General features: G+C 36.5%; 2 protein-coding genes across 3 annotated transcripts; one reads left to right on the forward strand and one right to left on the reverse strand.

The window, feature by feature from the left end:
* Positions 1 to 1794: 1794 nt before the first annotated feature.
* LOC127948762 (deoxyribonuclease-1-like) lies at positions 1795 to 4192 on the reverse strand. The gene is made up of 8 exons (XM_052545451.1): positions 4054 to 4192; positions 3875 to 3963; positions 3710 to 3796; positions 3512 to 3624; positions 2629 to 2741; positions 2329 to 2483; positions 2156 to 2249; positions 1795 to 2048 (listed from the first exon to the last, which is right to left on the reverse strand). Exons 1-8 carry the CDS (start codon positions 4189 to 4191, stop codon positions 2001 to 2003), a joined length of 837 nt encoding a protein of 278 aa, XP_052401411.1. The 5' UTR covers position 4192; the 3' UTR covers positions 1795 to 2000.
* Positions 4193 to 11997: 7805 nt separating this feature from the next.
* On the forward strand, positions 11998 to 17101 carry LOC127948789 (N-alpha-acetyltransferase 60). 2 transcript variants are annotated; one of them, XM_052545514.1, is made up of 7 exons: positions 11998 to 12216; positions 12998 to 13113; positions 13207 to 13336; positions 14619 to 14715; positions 14798 to 15032; positions 16100 to 16273; positions 16358 to 17101. In XM_052545514.1, the coding sequence occupies exons 2-6, from the start codon at positions 13004 to 13006 to the stop codon at positions 16254 to 16256; spliced, it is 729 nt and encodes a 242-aa protein (XP_052401474.1). In that variant the 5' UTR covers positions 11998 to 12216; positions 12998 to 13003; the 3' UTR covers positions 16257 to 16273; positions 16358 to 17101. The 2 variants fall into 2 exon arrangements, with proteins under 2 accessions (XP_052401474.1, XP_052401467.1); XM_052545507.1 differs by having other exon boundaries at positions 12000 to 12220.
* Positions 17102 to 17204: the final 103 nt, after the last annotated feature.

Below are 17204 nucleotides of genomic sequence, written 5' to 3' on the forward strand. Positions count from 1 at the left end.
TACCGAGATCTGGCATCACATTAGCGATTTAGCATCAAGAGGTCATCAGTAGTATTAGCTCTCTACTGAATTCAGTGTGTCATGTTGCCTTATCAGCAACTTTTGTTGTGGTGCTATTTTGCAGTGGCCATGTTCCTATTTGAACGTTCCCTCTCATTATGTACTATGGGAAAACTCCTTTTTTACTTTCACTGAATGGTTATCGGAGGCTTTGAAGACGTCACAGGTGCTCTGTCACTTCCTCCCTTAACCCCCTGGCACCACGGCTGCAGGCCGCCAGAATAGCCCTGTTGCTCAACCTGCAAAACCAGAACAGCATTAGCCTCAGTGAAAGACGGAGCCTGGGCTAAAACAGCAATCCAGGCCAATGAAACGCTTCCTGAAGCATCAAGGTCCCCGCCCACGAGTTGTGCTAGACCCTGAACCGCCGAAGCCGTCCTGAGGCACTAGAGAGGAACAGAAGGGGCCCTGTCTATAGTGAAACTCATATTGATAGCAGCAATTGTGACCTTGGTGGATCTGTAAAGCTTAAAGGGATAGTTCATCAAAAAATGAAAATGATGTCATTAATAACTCACCCTCATGTCGTCCCAAACCTGTAAGACCTCTGTTCATCTTTGGAACACAGTTTAAGATATTTTAGATTTAGTCCGAGAGCTCTCAGTCCCTCCATTGAAGCTGTGTGTACGGTATACTGTCCATGTCCAGAAAGGTAAGAAAAACATCTTCGAAGTAGTCCATGTGACATCAGAGGGTCCGTTAGAATTTTTTGAAGCATCGAAAATACCTTTTGGTCCAAAAATAGCAAAAACTACTACTTTATTCAGCATTGTCTATTCTTCCGTGTCTGTTGTGAGACAGTTCAAAACAAAGCAGTTTGTGATATCCGGTTCACGAACGAATCATTAGATGTAACCGGATCTTCTTGAACCAGTTCACCAAATCGAACTGAATCATTTTAAATGGTTCACGTCTCGAATTCCCATTAATTCACAAATGACTTAAGCTGTTAACTTTTTTAATGTGGCTGACACTCCCTCTGAGTTCAAACAAACCAATATCCCGGAGTAATTACTCAAACAGTCACTGACTGAACTGTCACTATAAACTCTTTCTACTGTTATATGATTACTGGATTTTTGTTTAAAATATTCCTTTAAAGGGGTGGTTGACTTTTTTTATGGGGTGCAGTCTAACATGTGCTCGTGCTTCGTTTATTAAAAAATTATTTTTCACATAATTTATCTTTATTCCACACCGATCTGTCACTTCTCTGACAAATGCTTAGATTTATTTCCTGTTATCATAGACAGTAGAAGGGTTATTATGAAGCCCCTTCCTCAGAAATACGCGATGGGCTGAGATTGGTCAGCTGGCTCCGTGACAGTGTGTTGTGATTCGCTATACTGCCTCGAGAGCACGTCTGACCAACCCGCCCCTCTCAAGCTCAGAACGTGTTCCGGTTGTTTTGTAAACAATGACGTCCTCTACATTGCTTGAATTTGAACCCGATTGAGGCGCAGAGAATATTAATGAAGAGGATCACACAGAATATGGCTCTTAATGGTATGTTTGTTTGTTATTGTCTCATTTTTTTAGATAAGGATGTTGATCCAGGAATATGTTTTACTTGGTGAAATCACGCTTACCAGAAAACCCACAATAGAGAAACTTCTTGCAAACAGAGAAGCCGACACCACAAACTTTATTAGTTTCTACACCATTTTTTTTCTTCAGTTTAGCTTGTTAATGGGGTAATAAAAACTGCATGCATAATAATTATAGAAGAACTGGGGCTTATAGAAGATTTCTAAAGCTGCAAATTCAAATTTAATTATGTTTTTCTTATAGCTATAGAATTATACTTGCTATACAATTATTCAATTGTAATATTCAAATATAAATGATTTTTTTGTTAAGTCTAAGATAGCACTACACATCAAGCATTATTAGGCAATTGCAGTGTATATCTGCTGCGAGGGAACAACCTTGATGTTTTTTCAGAGGAGCTTGACCTCAACGGGAAAGTGATCACTCACTGCCAGGGCCTGTGAAAGAGACATGAACGCTTCAGACAGAGGAATACACTCAGCAATAACTCAACTCTCCAGAGAGCTAGAATACTGAATCCCAATAAGGCAAAACCTATCCTTACCCAGCTCTGGCTCAATCCTTGGGCTCCCATGAAGTCAAAGACCTGTGCTGATCCAGCGGACACTCCTTTCATCATGTCAGAGGTGGCTACAATCCTTTTATCAAGCATATTATGGGTCATTACATAACATAGGTTTATCTTATCCAGCATTTTAGCTTGTGATGTCCTCCTACCTGTCATAAGGGCAGCTTGTGTTTGTGACCGTTGTGTCCGCACTATCAGGGATGAGCCAGGTGTAACCTTGGTCAGTGCGGAGGCGTATTTTGGACCAGTCTGAATTCGAAACGTAGCTACAGCCAGCATTGAAGTCTCCCAGAAGCATGATGTTCTGAAAAAAAAAATTTTTTTTTAACATAGATCACCCAAATCATATTATTAGCAAAGTGATGATTAGAGCAGTGTCAGTTAAATTGAAATGTTGGTCATGTTAACAGGACAAGTTCATACAGATCGCTATGCATCGGTATAGTTACACTTGTGTTCAGACGTTGTCTAGCATTCAAGACGACATCATGCAGAGCATCGATTTCGCGCACAGCGACTTCTGGGGATGTATGCTGAGGAATGAGGGCAAATTCCTGGACAGCTATAGAAAAGATTTGTTAGTGCTCAGTATTTTGATTAAAAATAAGAATCCGCTCAATCCGCTAACAAGTGATTGTTGTTTAGTGTCACTGTGAGCTGTAAATTAATTATAATAATTGAAATTAAATCCCTGCTAAATCCTTGATGAACAGTAAGCTAAATACAGTCATTGTATTCATGTTGTATTATAAATACAATGTACACTACTGTTTGGGGTCTATAGGATTTAAGAAATGTCTTTGAAAGAAGTCTCTTATGCTCACCAAGGCTGCATTTATTTGATCAAAAATACAGTAAAAATAGTATTGTGTTAAAAATTCTTTTGTCTATTTTACTATTTTCAAATGTAATTTATACCTGTGATGATGAAGCTGTGATGTTTAATATTTTTTGTGGAAAAACTGTGATACATTTTTTCAAGGTTTCTTTCACAAGTATAAAGTGGAAAGGAATAGCATTTATTTTAAATAGAAATCTCTTGAACAATTAAAAAGTCTTTGACTTGATAAATTTGTATAAACCCACAATGCATCCTTGCATATTTATAAAGAGTATTATTTTTTCAGGGGGAAAAAATGTCTTACTGTCCCCAGACTTTTAAATGGTAGTGTATATTAAACCCTAAATATGAAAATCACATCCTTTTCATTGCCATTGTTGGCTGTAGCACGGCTCTTAATTTCAGGGGAACTGTAGATGAAAAGCTTTTGCTGAACAGTGCCCTCTGACTGTATTACTGCCAACATTAGCACAATGAACTTGGACCTCCACCTGTATTAGAGGAGAACAGCACAACAAAGGGTTCTCTATTGAAAGTATCCGTTCCACAGGATTCACATCCATCATCATAATGGAAGCTGTTGACAACGGCCACTGTCTGACGTCTGATGAGAATAAAAATGCAATTATTCATTTGATACGAACCACGTATATACATAAAATCTTATATGATAGGTGAACTAAATTTACCTGTAAATAAAGAGATATCTCTCTTTGTAAGTGCTCCGACCCAAGGGCTCACTTACAATGTACTGATATTCATATGGAGAAGAACCTCTGGTAATGAAAATTGAAAATTTTATTAATTTATTTACAATTAAATACAGTAACATACAGCCAGTTAAGACAACTTACCCATTCACACTTTGCAACAATTTCTTAGTTGCAGAGAGATCGCTGTCTCTCACTTCTTGGATGAGTACAATGTCATAACGTTGAACTACCTTTTCAACACAATACAGTTACCAAATGAGAGCGTGTAAGGGTTTTATAGGTTTGAGTATAAGGGTTTTATAGGTTTGGGTGTCACTCACTTTGGTAATGATGTTAAGCAGGGTGGCATTAGATGTTTTTGAATCCCCAAAGGATTTAATGTTGAAGGATCCAATCAGAATTGAGCTTCCAAGGTGGACAGAGACCAGGAGTAGACCTAGAGTAGTGATAATCTTCATGCTGTATACAGAGATTAAGGAAATATTTAGACATGTATTAAAAAGTTGTCATCTATCTATCTATCTAGTTACAAAATGTGGACACAGACACAGACCCCTTATGAAAAATTAACTGAGAATTCCAAAAAGTGTTAATTGACAGAAAGATGAGAATGTTAATCAGACTTTCCTGGTTTGCAGATGCAGGAGATCGTGGGCGATGGAGCTGAAGGAGATTGAGCACACACCTCGTCGAGCAGTTAGTATCCAGGTAATGTTTTCAAAAAATACAGTTCAGACAAGGAAGGGAACAAACTGGTGGGGATCGCTGGAGACAAATGCTGAAGATAGTCGATGGAGTACAAGGCAGCAGTCCACTTCGAATGAACAAAACCAGATAAAGAGGAGAGACGAGGTGTGTGCTTAAATAGAGGTGCTGGTGATTGAACAGGGTGAGCAATAGGTATGAGTGATCAGGAACTGAGGTCAATGTGCAGGCTGTGTGTGTCAGGTAGAGTGCAGGTGACCGGGGTGGTGTTGGCAGGTTGGGAGTCCTCCAGGCTGCTACCGGTGACACAGGAGCCCAGGGAGGTGCTGGCATTACCAGAGGCCAGGGTGGCGCTACCAGTATGTATATATGTATATATAAAGCCTCCATGGGCTGGGTGGCATTAATGCATGGGCTTACCTGGGCTTAAGCTCAGGGCTTTGGGCTGAGGAGGGCCCCCGGTGATGCCGGAAAATATTGTGACCTCATTTTATAATGAGTTGACTGTTCCTTTAAAAACTGATTGCACTGTACTTTATGTATAATAATTTAAAATTTTAACTGTTTTAAATTAATTTGAACCCTTTCAGCTGTTATTCAGATTTTTTGAGAATTAGGCATATGCAATATTGGACCCACCGGTGGGTCCCCAGAGTTGATGTGGTTAAATCAATTTTTTAATTATTTTAAAAGGTTTTAAGTTCCCTGTTTTATTGTTGTGATTTTTACTTAATTTTTATGTACAGCGCTTTGAATTACCATTGTGTATGAAATGTGCTCTATAAATAACCTTGCCTTGCCTAGAGGTTCAAACTTTTACTTGCGCTGCCACAAAAAAAAAAAATGCAATTGTTTTGTTATCGTTGTTTTTGACGGCAACATTTTAGATTCCAGTTCAATTTTACATTCCCAATTCCGATAACACAGCAAAAACTACTAGCCTAACAAAGAAAAATTAGAAAGTATAAGCAATTGCACAAATAAATAATTAGAAAAATATACAAATTAAATAATGCTTTAGGCTTTTAGGTTTGTAGGTGTTCAGGTACAGGAACTGAATAATCAAATGTAAAGTAACATTGCATATTCTTCACGGCATTGCTGTGTAAATATAGATGAATCCTTTGTAAAGCCAGAAAAGTTATTCAGTAAAGTGCAGGGAGTGATTTTCTCAGTTTTATTTATTTTTACATTAAGGTCACCTGTGCACATTTGCCAATACACTGTATATAATAAACATTTGTAATGCAGCAGTGGCCTGATGAGACCAGTGACAGAGACCATTGACTGTCCTGAGTGTCTTTCGGGCAGTCCTTATTGTCAAGCCTGTGGCCTTAATTTCAATTTAAGGGGTCATATGACGTTGAAAAGAAAATTATTTTGTGAATTTGAATTAAATGTGTTTATGCAATTCAAGGTAAAAAAAAAAAACGCATAATTTTTCACATATTATACATTATTGTTCCTCCTCTATGCACTGCCTTCTGAAACGCATACATTTTAAAAAGCTTATCGTTCTGAAAAGCGAGGTGTGCTCTGATTAGCCAGTTATCCAGTGCATTGTGATTGGCCAAATACCTCAAGTGTGTAACAGAAATGTTACGCCCCTCACCATACTGTGATGCTGTGTCCCAGTGTGTCGAGATAAAAACAATAAAACCCATTAGGAACAAGGCATTTTTTGCATTTCTAGTCATGTCCTCTTTTCGAAGGCCAAAGAAAGTAGTTTCGCTTTCACAACGAAACACACAGCATCTCCATGACATGACGACAGCGGCAACAATACTACAGCAGCGGGAATCAAAGTTACGACTTTGTTCTTTGCCTGAAAATTTGGGCGGTGCAACTCTTCCCACACAGTGATGTAGGCATTTTAGGAGGGCGTGATTGACTCTTAACATTTATAAAGAATATCTCTTTGGGTTTGAGAGTTTAGAGATGTTATCTATTCATGAACAGCTTGTAAATCTCTAAAGAGAAAGGACAACTTGAAATTGCATCATATGAAATTTCATATTAAACTTTAAAAATACAGCTTTGATGAACACAAAAAGTACTGTAGCATGTTACAAATGTTTCATTCATTAATATTTGCCTAGTTATTGCATTAGCTGTCATGAATAACTGCAATGAATAAGAATATTTTACCTATATTTTAAAAAAGGATTTGTGAAAATGTAAATAAACTTACCATCCTGATTCTGTGACAATCGGTTACCCAGAGAAACACAGGGAAAGAGAGAGATCCAATAGCAGATGTCTTTATTCCGGGATAATCCAAATCGTAGTCAAAAAACAATCCAAGGTCAAAACCAAAAGACAGTCCAAAAATGAGGAAAGGGAAGGGACAGGAAAGAACTCGGAAAACGAGAGGACTCGGAGGACGAGCAGACTAGGAAGAATCTCGGGGAATGCTGGATACATGAAAAGTAAGGACTCCATACAAACAACAGGAAAAGACTGGTATTTATGGGGAGGCTAATGACAATAAAGTTAATGCACCTGGTGCAATTAGCAGGAGTGCAATTACTGTGAAGACAGGACAAGACTAGTGGAATTCTAGTGCCTACGGTGAAGTGCCTAAGGGGAAGTGAGCCCACTAGTGGACACCCAGGGAAACAGAGACTAGACAGCGTAACATTACCCCCTCCTCCACGGAGCATCTGCCAGATGCTCCACCCAAACCCAAGGGAAGACCAAAAACACAAAGAGACCAGGATGGAGGTTGAGCCGCGGAGGACCAGGGGGAGGGACGGAGGGCCAGGTAAAATGGGAAAAACCGAGACAAGAGGACCAGGTAAAATGGGGAAACAGAGACAAGAGAAGAGCAACACAAAACAAGGAGTCCAGGAGGGAATTGGTCCAGCAGAGGATCAGGGGGAGGGATGTAGGGCCAGGTCCATAGGAGGAAAACAGGAAAAAAAAAAAAAAAAAAAAAACACAAGTCCAAGAAGGACATCAGCCCTGGTGACACCCACCAGGGCGGAGCAGAAGACCACCACATCCTTGCGGTCCAAACATACGCTCCCCAGGGTGGAGCAGAAGACCACCACATCCTTGCAGTCCAAACAGACGCTCCCCAGGGCGGAGCAGAAGACCACCACATCCATGTGGTCAAATGAACTGGAGGACAAGTCTGGATGGGTAAGTCTGAAACAAAGAACATGAACAAGTTACGGGTTACAACAGGATCAGTCGGGTGCTCAAAGAGTTCGACTGAGACGTGACGAGACACTGGAAGTTCTGCAGAGGAGAGGAGAGACTCTGGTAGATCAGCCGAGCCGAGGGGAGACTCTAGTAGTTCAGCAGAGACGTGGAACGGCTCTGGTAGTTCAGTTTTTTGATTTCATGTTCAATTAGTAACTGAATGATTGTTCTGATCTGTCATATGTAATGGGTTAAACAAATTACACACAGAAAGCAAAAATCATCTGGATAAGACCCTTCGGTTGTTCTGGGCCAGATCCGCACCACAGACTTGGGCTGGTGTCCTTTGGCACAACGGGCCAATACCAGCACTTATCCAATTTTCTGCATCTGGACCAGAAGTGGAACAGCTCCGGACTAGATGCGGATTGCTTTATAATGATTTGGCCCAAATGTGGGCCAGATCTAGACCAGCTTTGTTCTCAATCTAATCCTTCTAATCTAGATCTGGACCAGCTCATTTTATATATATATATATAGGCCTATAAACACACACACACAAATAAGTACAATACACATCTAGAATTCAAATTCAATTCACGTTTATTTGTATAGTGCTTTTCAGAATAAATATTTTAATGCAGCTTCTTAATGTTACAATTAAAAAGTAAATGAAGGTGACTGTCTGTCAGAGTAATGTCCATATCAGGCAGCAACATAGTGTTGGACCAGATCTGGCCTGTGTGGAGTAGAGGTGGGCCAGATGTCTGGGCTGCCACAGTATTTGTACAGTTTTTGGATAATACAAATTATACAAGTAGATAATGACTGTATTTAAACAGAAACAATGAATACAGTTTAAGCAATGAATACCAGCATCTTACATAATACATAATTAAATATCTTATTGTCTTACGCCACTGATATTTTTTCTGTTAAGTTGTAACATGAAGCTATTAGACGACAAAGGTTTAAAGTACTGATTAAGATGTATAAACAATTGCTGTACTAAACATTTTATTAATATTCATATTAAAACAACTGAATTACTACACAAACCAATGCAAAAGCAATGCCAATGTGCATATTTTGTGCGTTTGATAAATTTAGCAGAAAAAGCAGAATGGCAAAATTTTACACTAATCATTAAATCCTATCACTCATATTGCAAATGATTAAAATGGCATGCAAAACTTCATGACATATGATGAAATTAAGAAGCCACATTTATCATGTACTGTACAGTTTACAAAATATGTTTATCTGAACAGTGCTTGGGACAGTTCCTTAAATATTCAAATCAGGGGTGTGTTTCCCCAAATCAACTATGGTCGCAAGAGTTCAGTGGAGTGGAACTTACCACCATAGTTAGCTAACAATGCTTTTGGGAAATGCACCCCAGATCAGCAGTGATGACAAGCACAAAATTGGATCCTGTTATATTGTTACATTCAGTTGTTGACAACTACAGTTGTTAAACTAGTGGCTAATTCTTTGCTGAGTTTGAGTCTTATTGCAGAGCACTATGCACAGAGTTTTAGAAACATAGTACACAATTACACTGTGAGGATTTTTATATATCTGTATAAATGAGAGAAGGAATGTGTGTGAGTGTTCTGTTTGCTGCTTTTCTTGACAATCGTTCATCCAGTCTACTTCACACTCGGCAGGTGTGTTGCTGGTGCAGAACCAAGTGTGTGCGGTGTTGAGGTGGCATCGTTAAAATGAGTGGTCCTTACAGTATGGCTTAGTCCTCCGCAAGTTTTTGTTACCAGGGGTGCTAACAGCGCATTCACAACAGTGATCAAAATACAATTAATTATTAGGCAAATCTATTTTCTGATCCTAGATTTTTTTTTCCAAGCACAGTTTACCAATTCCAAACCAAATAATTCTTAATAACTACTATAAATTTTTGTATTTAATAATTTTGACATATAATTGTTAAAGAGGGCTGGAAGCTGAAAACGCCTTCTATTCAGATGTGGATTAGTCGGATCAGCAGGATCACAATAAACAGGTTGAGAAGAAAAGAGATTAGCTGCAAAAGGCGTAAAAAAAATTAAGGTGAATAATTAGGTGTGAAACTAAGAATTAATTAATCAGGAAAACTTTAGCCACCATTTGTAGTCTCCAGAAGTGAAAGGTTTCAGTTTCTCAGAGACTTTGCTAAGGTGAAGAATCCTGAAACATCGTCTTCATAAGAATCACAAACTGTAGTGTAGTGAAATACATGGATACAGATTAAAAAAATAAAAATAAATAAATAAAAATAAATAAATATATATATATATATATATATATATATATATATATATATATATATATATATATATATATATATATATATATATATATATGGAATGGATTCATGAAAAGATAGGATGAGAGTAACTCTCACAACACTTCAGACAACTTCAGGTTGCAGCGCTGGATATTAAAGGCTTCCTAGTGACTTCGCACCTAATTTTTCACAATAATCCTTAAAGTATTTTGCAAAGTATATTATATCTTTTCTTTTCAACCTTTTTATATATATATTATTTTTAAATATTAGTAGGCCTAGTATTAGTATTATTTTTTTATGATCATGTTGCCCCAACAAACATTTCTTGTTCAATGGTCATGCTTTAAATTTGCAATTTTTGTGTGTGAAACTGATAAAAAGTGATAATAAAGACTTGTACTGTTTGGGAAAGATTTCTATTTTAAATAAATAATGTTCTTTTGAACTTTTATTCATTAAAGAATCCTGAAAAAAGATCACAGGTTCCAAAAATAAAAAAACCAAGCTGTTTCCAACACTGATAATAAATCATATATATAATAAAGGATGCTGATGAAAATTCAGCTTTGATTTCAGAAATAAATTAAATTTTAAAGTATATTAAAAAAGAAAACAAGTATTTTAAATAGAAATAATATTTAACAATATTTTTTTTTCTGTATTTTTGGTCAAATAACACATCCCAATCTTTTGAATAGCAGACTATATATATAGTCTATATATATATAGTCTTTATATATATATATATATATATATATATAGTCTCTCTCTCTCTCTCTCTCTCTCTCTCTATATATATATATATATATATATATATATATATATATATATATATATAGACTATATATATATATAATTTTTTTTTTTTATGTATTAAGGCTAAGGTACCAAAGATAAAAGTATAGAGAATGTCAATTTTGCGTACAAAGAGATGACATTACATGCAAAGCACCATTTATAGATGCATGTAAACATAAAAATACATGACATAAAACGAAAGCTTTAACAAAAAAAACAAAAAAAAAAGATTAAATAAATTAACAGCTTTAATAGCCTTAAGATTTTTGGAAGATGAAATACAGTTGGATATACTGTTGAACCTCTTTATTAAAACCAATATATAAAGGATATTGAGGAGTGAATTTACTGTGGTGAATATGACATTTTGCAAGAAGTAATAATAGATTAATAATAAAATATTCATAAATTTTGTAATTTTGTATATTAAAGAAGTCAAACAGTACATCCTAAACAAGCAGAGATAAACCCTGGAGCACACTGTGATTAATAACATTAGAGAATTTAATCTAAAATAGCTGTGTATGAGGACAATCCCAAAAGATATGTATATCAGTTTCATTAGGGTCACCACAAAAAGAACAGCTTGTATCCGTATATGATTTAAACCTTTTCAAAAACACTTTAGCTGGATAAAATCTGTGTAACAATTTGAATGAGATTTCTCTAACTTTGTTAGTTATTATGTATTCCGAAGACAGAGTCCATACCTTTTTCCAATCAATATGATCAACCACATTCCTCCAATAAGACACCACATATGGAGTTGTTACAAGCTCCTTTTGAAAAAGCCATCTAATCTTATATGAAGGATGTGACAAAAAGCAATATTTTTCCTACAGGGATTTCAAATGGGTCTATAGATAAAGATGAAGTGCTGGATGATCTAACAGAGTTCCTTAAAAGCAAAACAGCTCCTTTATGAATAGTGTCAATGACAATGGAGAATTATCTGAGTTAGTTACTGGGATAGACCTTCTGAGTTTAATAACTGGGAAACATTTAAAATGTTTTTCTCAAACCAGTTATTAAAAAATAAAGATTTTCTCTTATAAAATGTATTGGCTGTTCCAAATGAAGTACGGTGAGGGGAGAAATTGTGCTTAAAAATTAATGACCATGCAAGTAATGACTGTTCATGAAATTTAGATAAATTGTAAGGGATTCTTCCAATATTAAATTACAGAACAACAGGAAAGGGAGACGCCTTCATATAACGAACCTCCAGAAACACAAATATACTCGCCAGTGTGATCGAGTTATATCCGGTTAAATCCAAACACTAAACAGGGACAACAGCGCCTACTATACGCTCACAGAATTTGGTGTAACACCGGAAGTGTCTGCCCAGCGTTTGTCGAAGAAGTGCTAACGGCTACGCTAATGCATTTCAGAGCTCAATGCGATTCTCTGACTGGATGTTGTCATCTCCATCTCGGACACAAGTCTACACACTATCACCATGCTACCGCAGCAGTGAACCTTCTTCACGGCAATACAAATAAACGACTGCATATCCTTCTGCTTATCCAAGCGGTGAAACTAGGCAGGTTAGGAATTATTTCGCATCCTAGCTAATGATTTCTGCATGGAAGTTAGCTGTTAGCATGTCAACAAATAAAGGAAGCTTGACTGACAGATTGATTTGATTGATGCACTGCATTCCCACATCATGCTAATATAGATTTTTAAATCTATTTTCATTTTTATTTTTTAGTTGGCTCAATAAAATCCGCGTATATATGTGTTTTGACCGACAGGAGTGCTAACTAAGTTAGTTGCTAGCTTGTGAGATTATGATGTTGTCTTTCGGTTTTGGCTTTGTGTGGGTTTATAAAATTACTCAACAGTGTTTTGAACTGTGTCTGCTGTTCCTCGAGCTGAAATAGATTGCAATGAAGTTACTGTAATTGAGGTTTCTTTATGTGTAAGTGTCATGTCAGTTTTGTGGTATTTGTTCAATGCTGTTTTTTTATTTATTTATTATTTGCTTATTTATGACGGCATAAATGTTTCTGTTCACTTTAACATTGCATACTATGTTTCACTTTTTACTTTACTGAACACAACATTTGAGTTGACACAGTAAACTGAAAGTAGCATGTTTACACATATCACATTTCTCCTCAGAGAGATTACTTCATTGGTAGTGAGATGATACTAAACAAGTAGCTCAAAAAGCAAGTTAATGGGCAACATTGTTCACATACTAACCGCAATGTCCCATTCCATGAATCTTTTAACATAATGGACTGAAAAGCTAGATGTATGTTGTTCAGCTGGTTTTCCACTGCTGAACTCTTCATCTTTTTAACTTGTTCTCTCAGGTGTGAATGACAGACGTGGTGGCAACCACCGCCCTCAGTGAAATAAAGCTCCGCCTACTCTGCCACGATGACATAGAGAGAATAAAAGTGCTCTGTGGCGAGTGGTTTCCAATTGAGTGAGTGCTGAAATATCTAGAACCAAGCCATCCTTTTACACAGGTCAAGTACAACACTAACACACTCTCTTATTGTTTTGTTTGTGTTTTAAGGTATCCAGACTTATGGTACCATGACATCACATCAAATAAGAAGTTCTTCTCTCTGGCTGCCACCTTTAGAGGGGGAATTATCGGGATGATTGTGGCAGAAATAAAAAGCAGAACGAAAGTGCACAAAGAGGTACACCTTGCATATGTATACTGAGAGAGCGATACAAAGAGGAAAAACGAAAGAGTCAGAATAAAATAGTGATTGTTGTAATGGTGAAGTACATTCTGTGCTTAAAGGAGTAGTTCATCCTAAAATGAAAATGTAAAAATTTACTTACCCCCAGGCCATCCAAGATGTTACATCACTTTCTCACCGGTGGACCGTCTGCCGTGAATGGGTGTCGTCAGAATGAGAGTCCAAACAGATAATAAAAAAAAACATCACAATAATCCACACAACTCCAGTCTATCAATTAATCATTAAGATGTTTTTATCGTCAAACAAGGCCTCTGTCCATAATATTTCGTTCTCCAGTGAAAATGTTGTCTCGTCTGATCTTACAAGCGGAAAGAGTCCAAAACAGTTTTAATCAAATTAGGGCTGTATTATATATTGAGCAAGGTTTTGTTGACATTCCCTTTAGCACAGCTCCATCTAGTGGATGCATAACGAAAACCCAGTCAAACGTTTGACTGCAGCATCTTCAATTCTATGCGCCTTATAATCCGGTGCGCCCTATATATGAAAACATTTCTAAAATAGGCCATTCATTGAAGGTGCGCCTTATAGTGCGGAAAATAAGGTAATTGGTTCTATTGTATTCGTGCCGCTCACATCCAGTGTAAACATGGTGTTTAGAGAAGAATATGTTCAGCCCCCTCCTTCCGATTCTTCAAATATTCAGGGTTGATTAGAATAGAAATATGTTCAAATATGTTTATGTGATAGGACAACAGGGGATGGACTTTTTCGCTGGAGGAAGCTATATGATGGATTGCGAACTCTTTTAAAGTTAAATAAGTGAGAAAAATTATGTTTTTTTCCTACTTCACAAAACATTCATTGATTGAATGGAGTCATCAGAATCAGAACGAGCTTTATTGTCAAGTGTGTTTACATACACAAGGAGTTTGTCTTGGCCTTTGCCTTTTATATTAGCCACTTCTGTTTCCAAATGATCAACTAGAAGTCAAGTTATTATTTGTTGTTCCTACAACTTGGATAGGCGACAAGATTTTTGTCAGGGAGTGTGTGTGTGTATATATATATATATATATATATATATATATATATATATATATATATATATATAAAATACCAACTTGGTGAGAATAAGAGGCTTCAAGAAAAAAAATTTATAAACTCTTTAACTCCCTCAATATGTCAATTACTAATAACAAAATCCACACCATCACATTTGTTATTCCAGTATGTTCTCCCAGCTAACCATCTGTGTTGCTAACTCCACCAGGATGGAGACATATTGGCCTCCAGCTTTCCTGTTGACACCCAAGTTGCGTACATCCTGAGTTTAGGGGTCGTGAAGGAGTTTCGACAACATGGAATAGGTGAGAGTTGACATCTGTCTCGCCTGTCCTTACAAACTGTGTGAAATGTCACTCTTATTTCTTTCTCTCTCTCTTTTTGCAGGCTCTCTGTTGCTGGACAGTTTAAAGGAGCACATCTCCACCACGGCACAGGACCATTGTAAAGCCATCTACTTGCATGTGCTCACCACCAATAACACTGCCATTCACTTCTATGAGAACAGAGACTTTAAACAGCACCATTATTTACCGTATTACTACTCTATACGAGGAGTGCTGAAGGATGGCTTCACCTACGTCCTGTACATCAATGGTGGACATCCTCCATGGACTCTTTTATATCCTTTTCGTTATCTCACACATTTGTGTTCTTGTCACATTTATCTTTTAGTGGGAATAATCAATGTGATTGGTAACTAGAGTTGCATGTTTTGTAGGTCGGTGATAACTGTAAAAATATAATTATAATTAATCATACCAAATGATTTTAACTGATAATGTGTTCATTGGTTCACATTTTTTTGTGACTCATGTTAATGTTGCCCCATGTTTCATTGGTACTGGCAGCACATAGAAAATTAAACTACTAAATTTATTACACTACTGCTCAAAAGTTTGGAGTCAATAAACAATACTTAATAAAATAATATAATACAAATAATCAATCATGGATCCAGTTTACACAAAAATATTAAACATCACAATGATTTTCAACATGGATGATAATAAGAAATGTTTCCCGAGCAGCATAACAGCATGTTAAAATGATTTCTGTAGGGTCATGTGACACTGAAGACTGGAGTTCAGCTTTGCTATCACTGAAATAAATGTAATAATATTTTACAATATTTCTGTTTTTCTAGTGATTTTGCTTAAATTAATGAAGCTTTGCTGAACAAGAATGACAATAATATTGAGATTTATATTGTTTATTAGGAACGGACAATATTTGTTCGAGATACAACTATTTGAAAAAATTGAATCTGAGGGTGTGAAAAAATCTAAATACTGAGAAAATCGCCTTTAAATTTATCCAAATGAAGTCCTTAGCAATGCATATTACTAATCACAAATAAAAATTTTGATATATTTATGGAAGGAAATTTACAAAATATCTTAATGGAACATGATCTTGACTATATATATATATATATATATATATCTTATTATATATACCCAAGCAAAGGTTTTGTGGTCCAGTCACATATTTCAAAAATAATAAAAAATCCTTATCCCCAGATTATTGAACAGCAGTGAATATTCTTAATTGTTTAGCAGTCAGATAGCAATGTAATCTCCAAAATCACTACATGGGTCACTTACTTTTTTTTTTTTTTTTTTATATCCTGGTCTGAATTTGAACTGTAAATGACCGGCAGAAAGCATTTCTTAACTCACTGAGCACTGATTATATTCATCATATAGGTTCGGCTCTGGCCAATCTGAGCCCCTGCTCAATTCCTCAGAGAATTTACCGCCAAGCACAGAATCTGCTGCGCAGCTTTCTGCCCTGGTCCAGCATCTCTTCCAAGAGCGGCATTGAGTACAGCAGAACCATGTGAGGTCACGACAGCGCAGGGTAAGCCTGACTCACACACCTATTTTCCACTCTTAAATGTCTCATTCATTTTCATCTAAGCTCTATTGATGTCTTATTCACCAGGAGGAAGAGATTGATTTGTGTGGGTCACATCAGAAGGTGAAGAGGAATGTGAAGACTGATATCAGATCTCTGTCTCGACTCTTGAGCAGTGTATTATACTTGTACATTTTATGTGTATATACATATATATACTTTAATTAATATATTATGCATAGTCATTATTAGATTGCCCACTTAATATAAACTCTCCACGTCATGCCTGTAATTCTGTTGCTGTGTAGAAATATTCTATTGTTTATCTGGACTTTTTGATATAAATAGATTTTTTTTTTTTGGTGGCTGTTTTATAAAGATGATTTTAAGGTTGGATGGTAGAAGTCTGCATACGTTTTAATTTAGTCACTGTCATGCATGTCTAGTGTGTGTGTGTGTGTGTGTGTGCTGGAACACTTTGACACTAATCTTATATTTTAGCCTCCATTTTTAATTTTTTTTTAATAACATTTGCACAGAGGCAAAGAATGTTGTGTTGCTTTGAAGAAAGAAAGAAAACAAAAACGTTACAGACAACCCTCCATCTCACCAAATGTGTATTGCTACTGTCAAATGCAAATGTGAAAAAACCTTTTTAAATTCAGATCAACTTAATTTAGCTAGAGTTACATCCTGCCCTTCCATGCAGTGTTCATTCTGTTCTTTTAAAGGGGAGATAAATGAATGTTGTGGGGAACAGAAATGCTTGAGTTTTAGTTTGTTGCTGTGAATCAGGGATTTACTCACAAAATAAACAGATTTATAAATGAACACTCCTGCATTACATGACTTACAATATCAAAAAAGTTTTTTATCTGTGTTTGACCATCCATTCATGATGCCTTTGATGAAACGCACTAGTTCATCAGGAAAG

The sequence above is a fragment of the Carassius gibelio genome, chromosome A3 (assembly GCF_023724105.1).
Source record: "Carassius gibelio isolate Cgi1373 ecotype wild population from Czech Republic chromosome A3, carGib1.2-hapl.c, whole genome shotgun sequence".
Taxonomy (NCBI): domain Eukaryota; kingdom Metazoa; phylum Chordata; class Actinopteri; order Cypriniformes; family Cyprinidae; genus Carassius; species Carassius gibelio.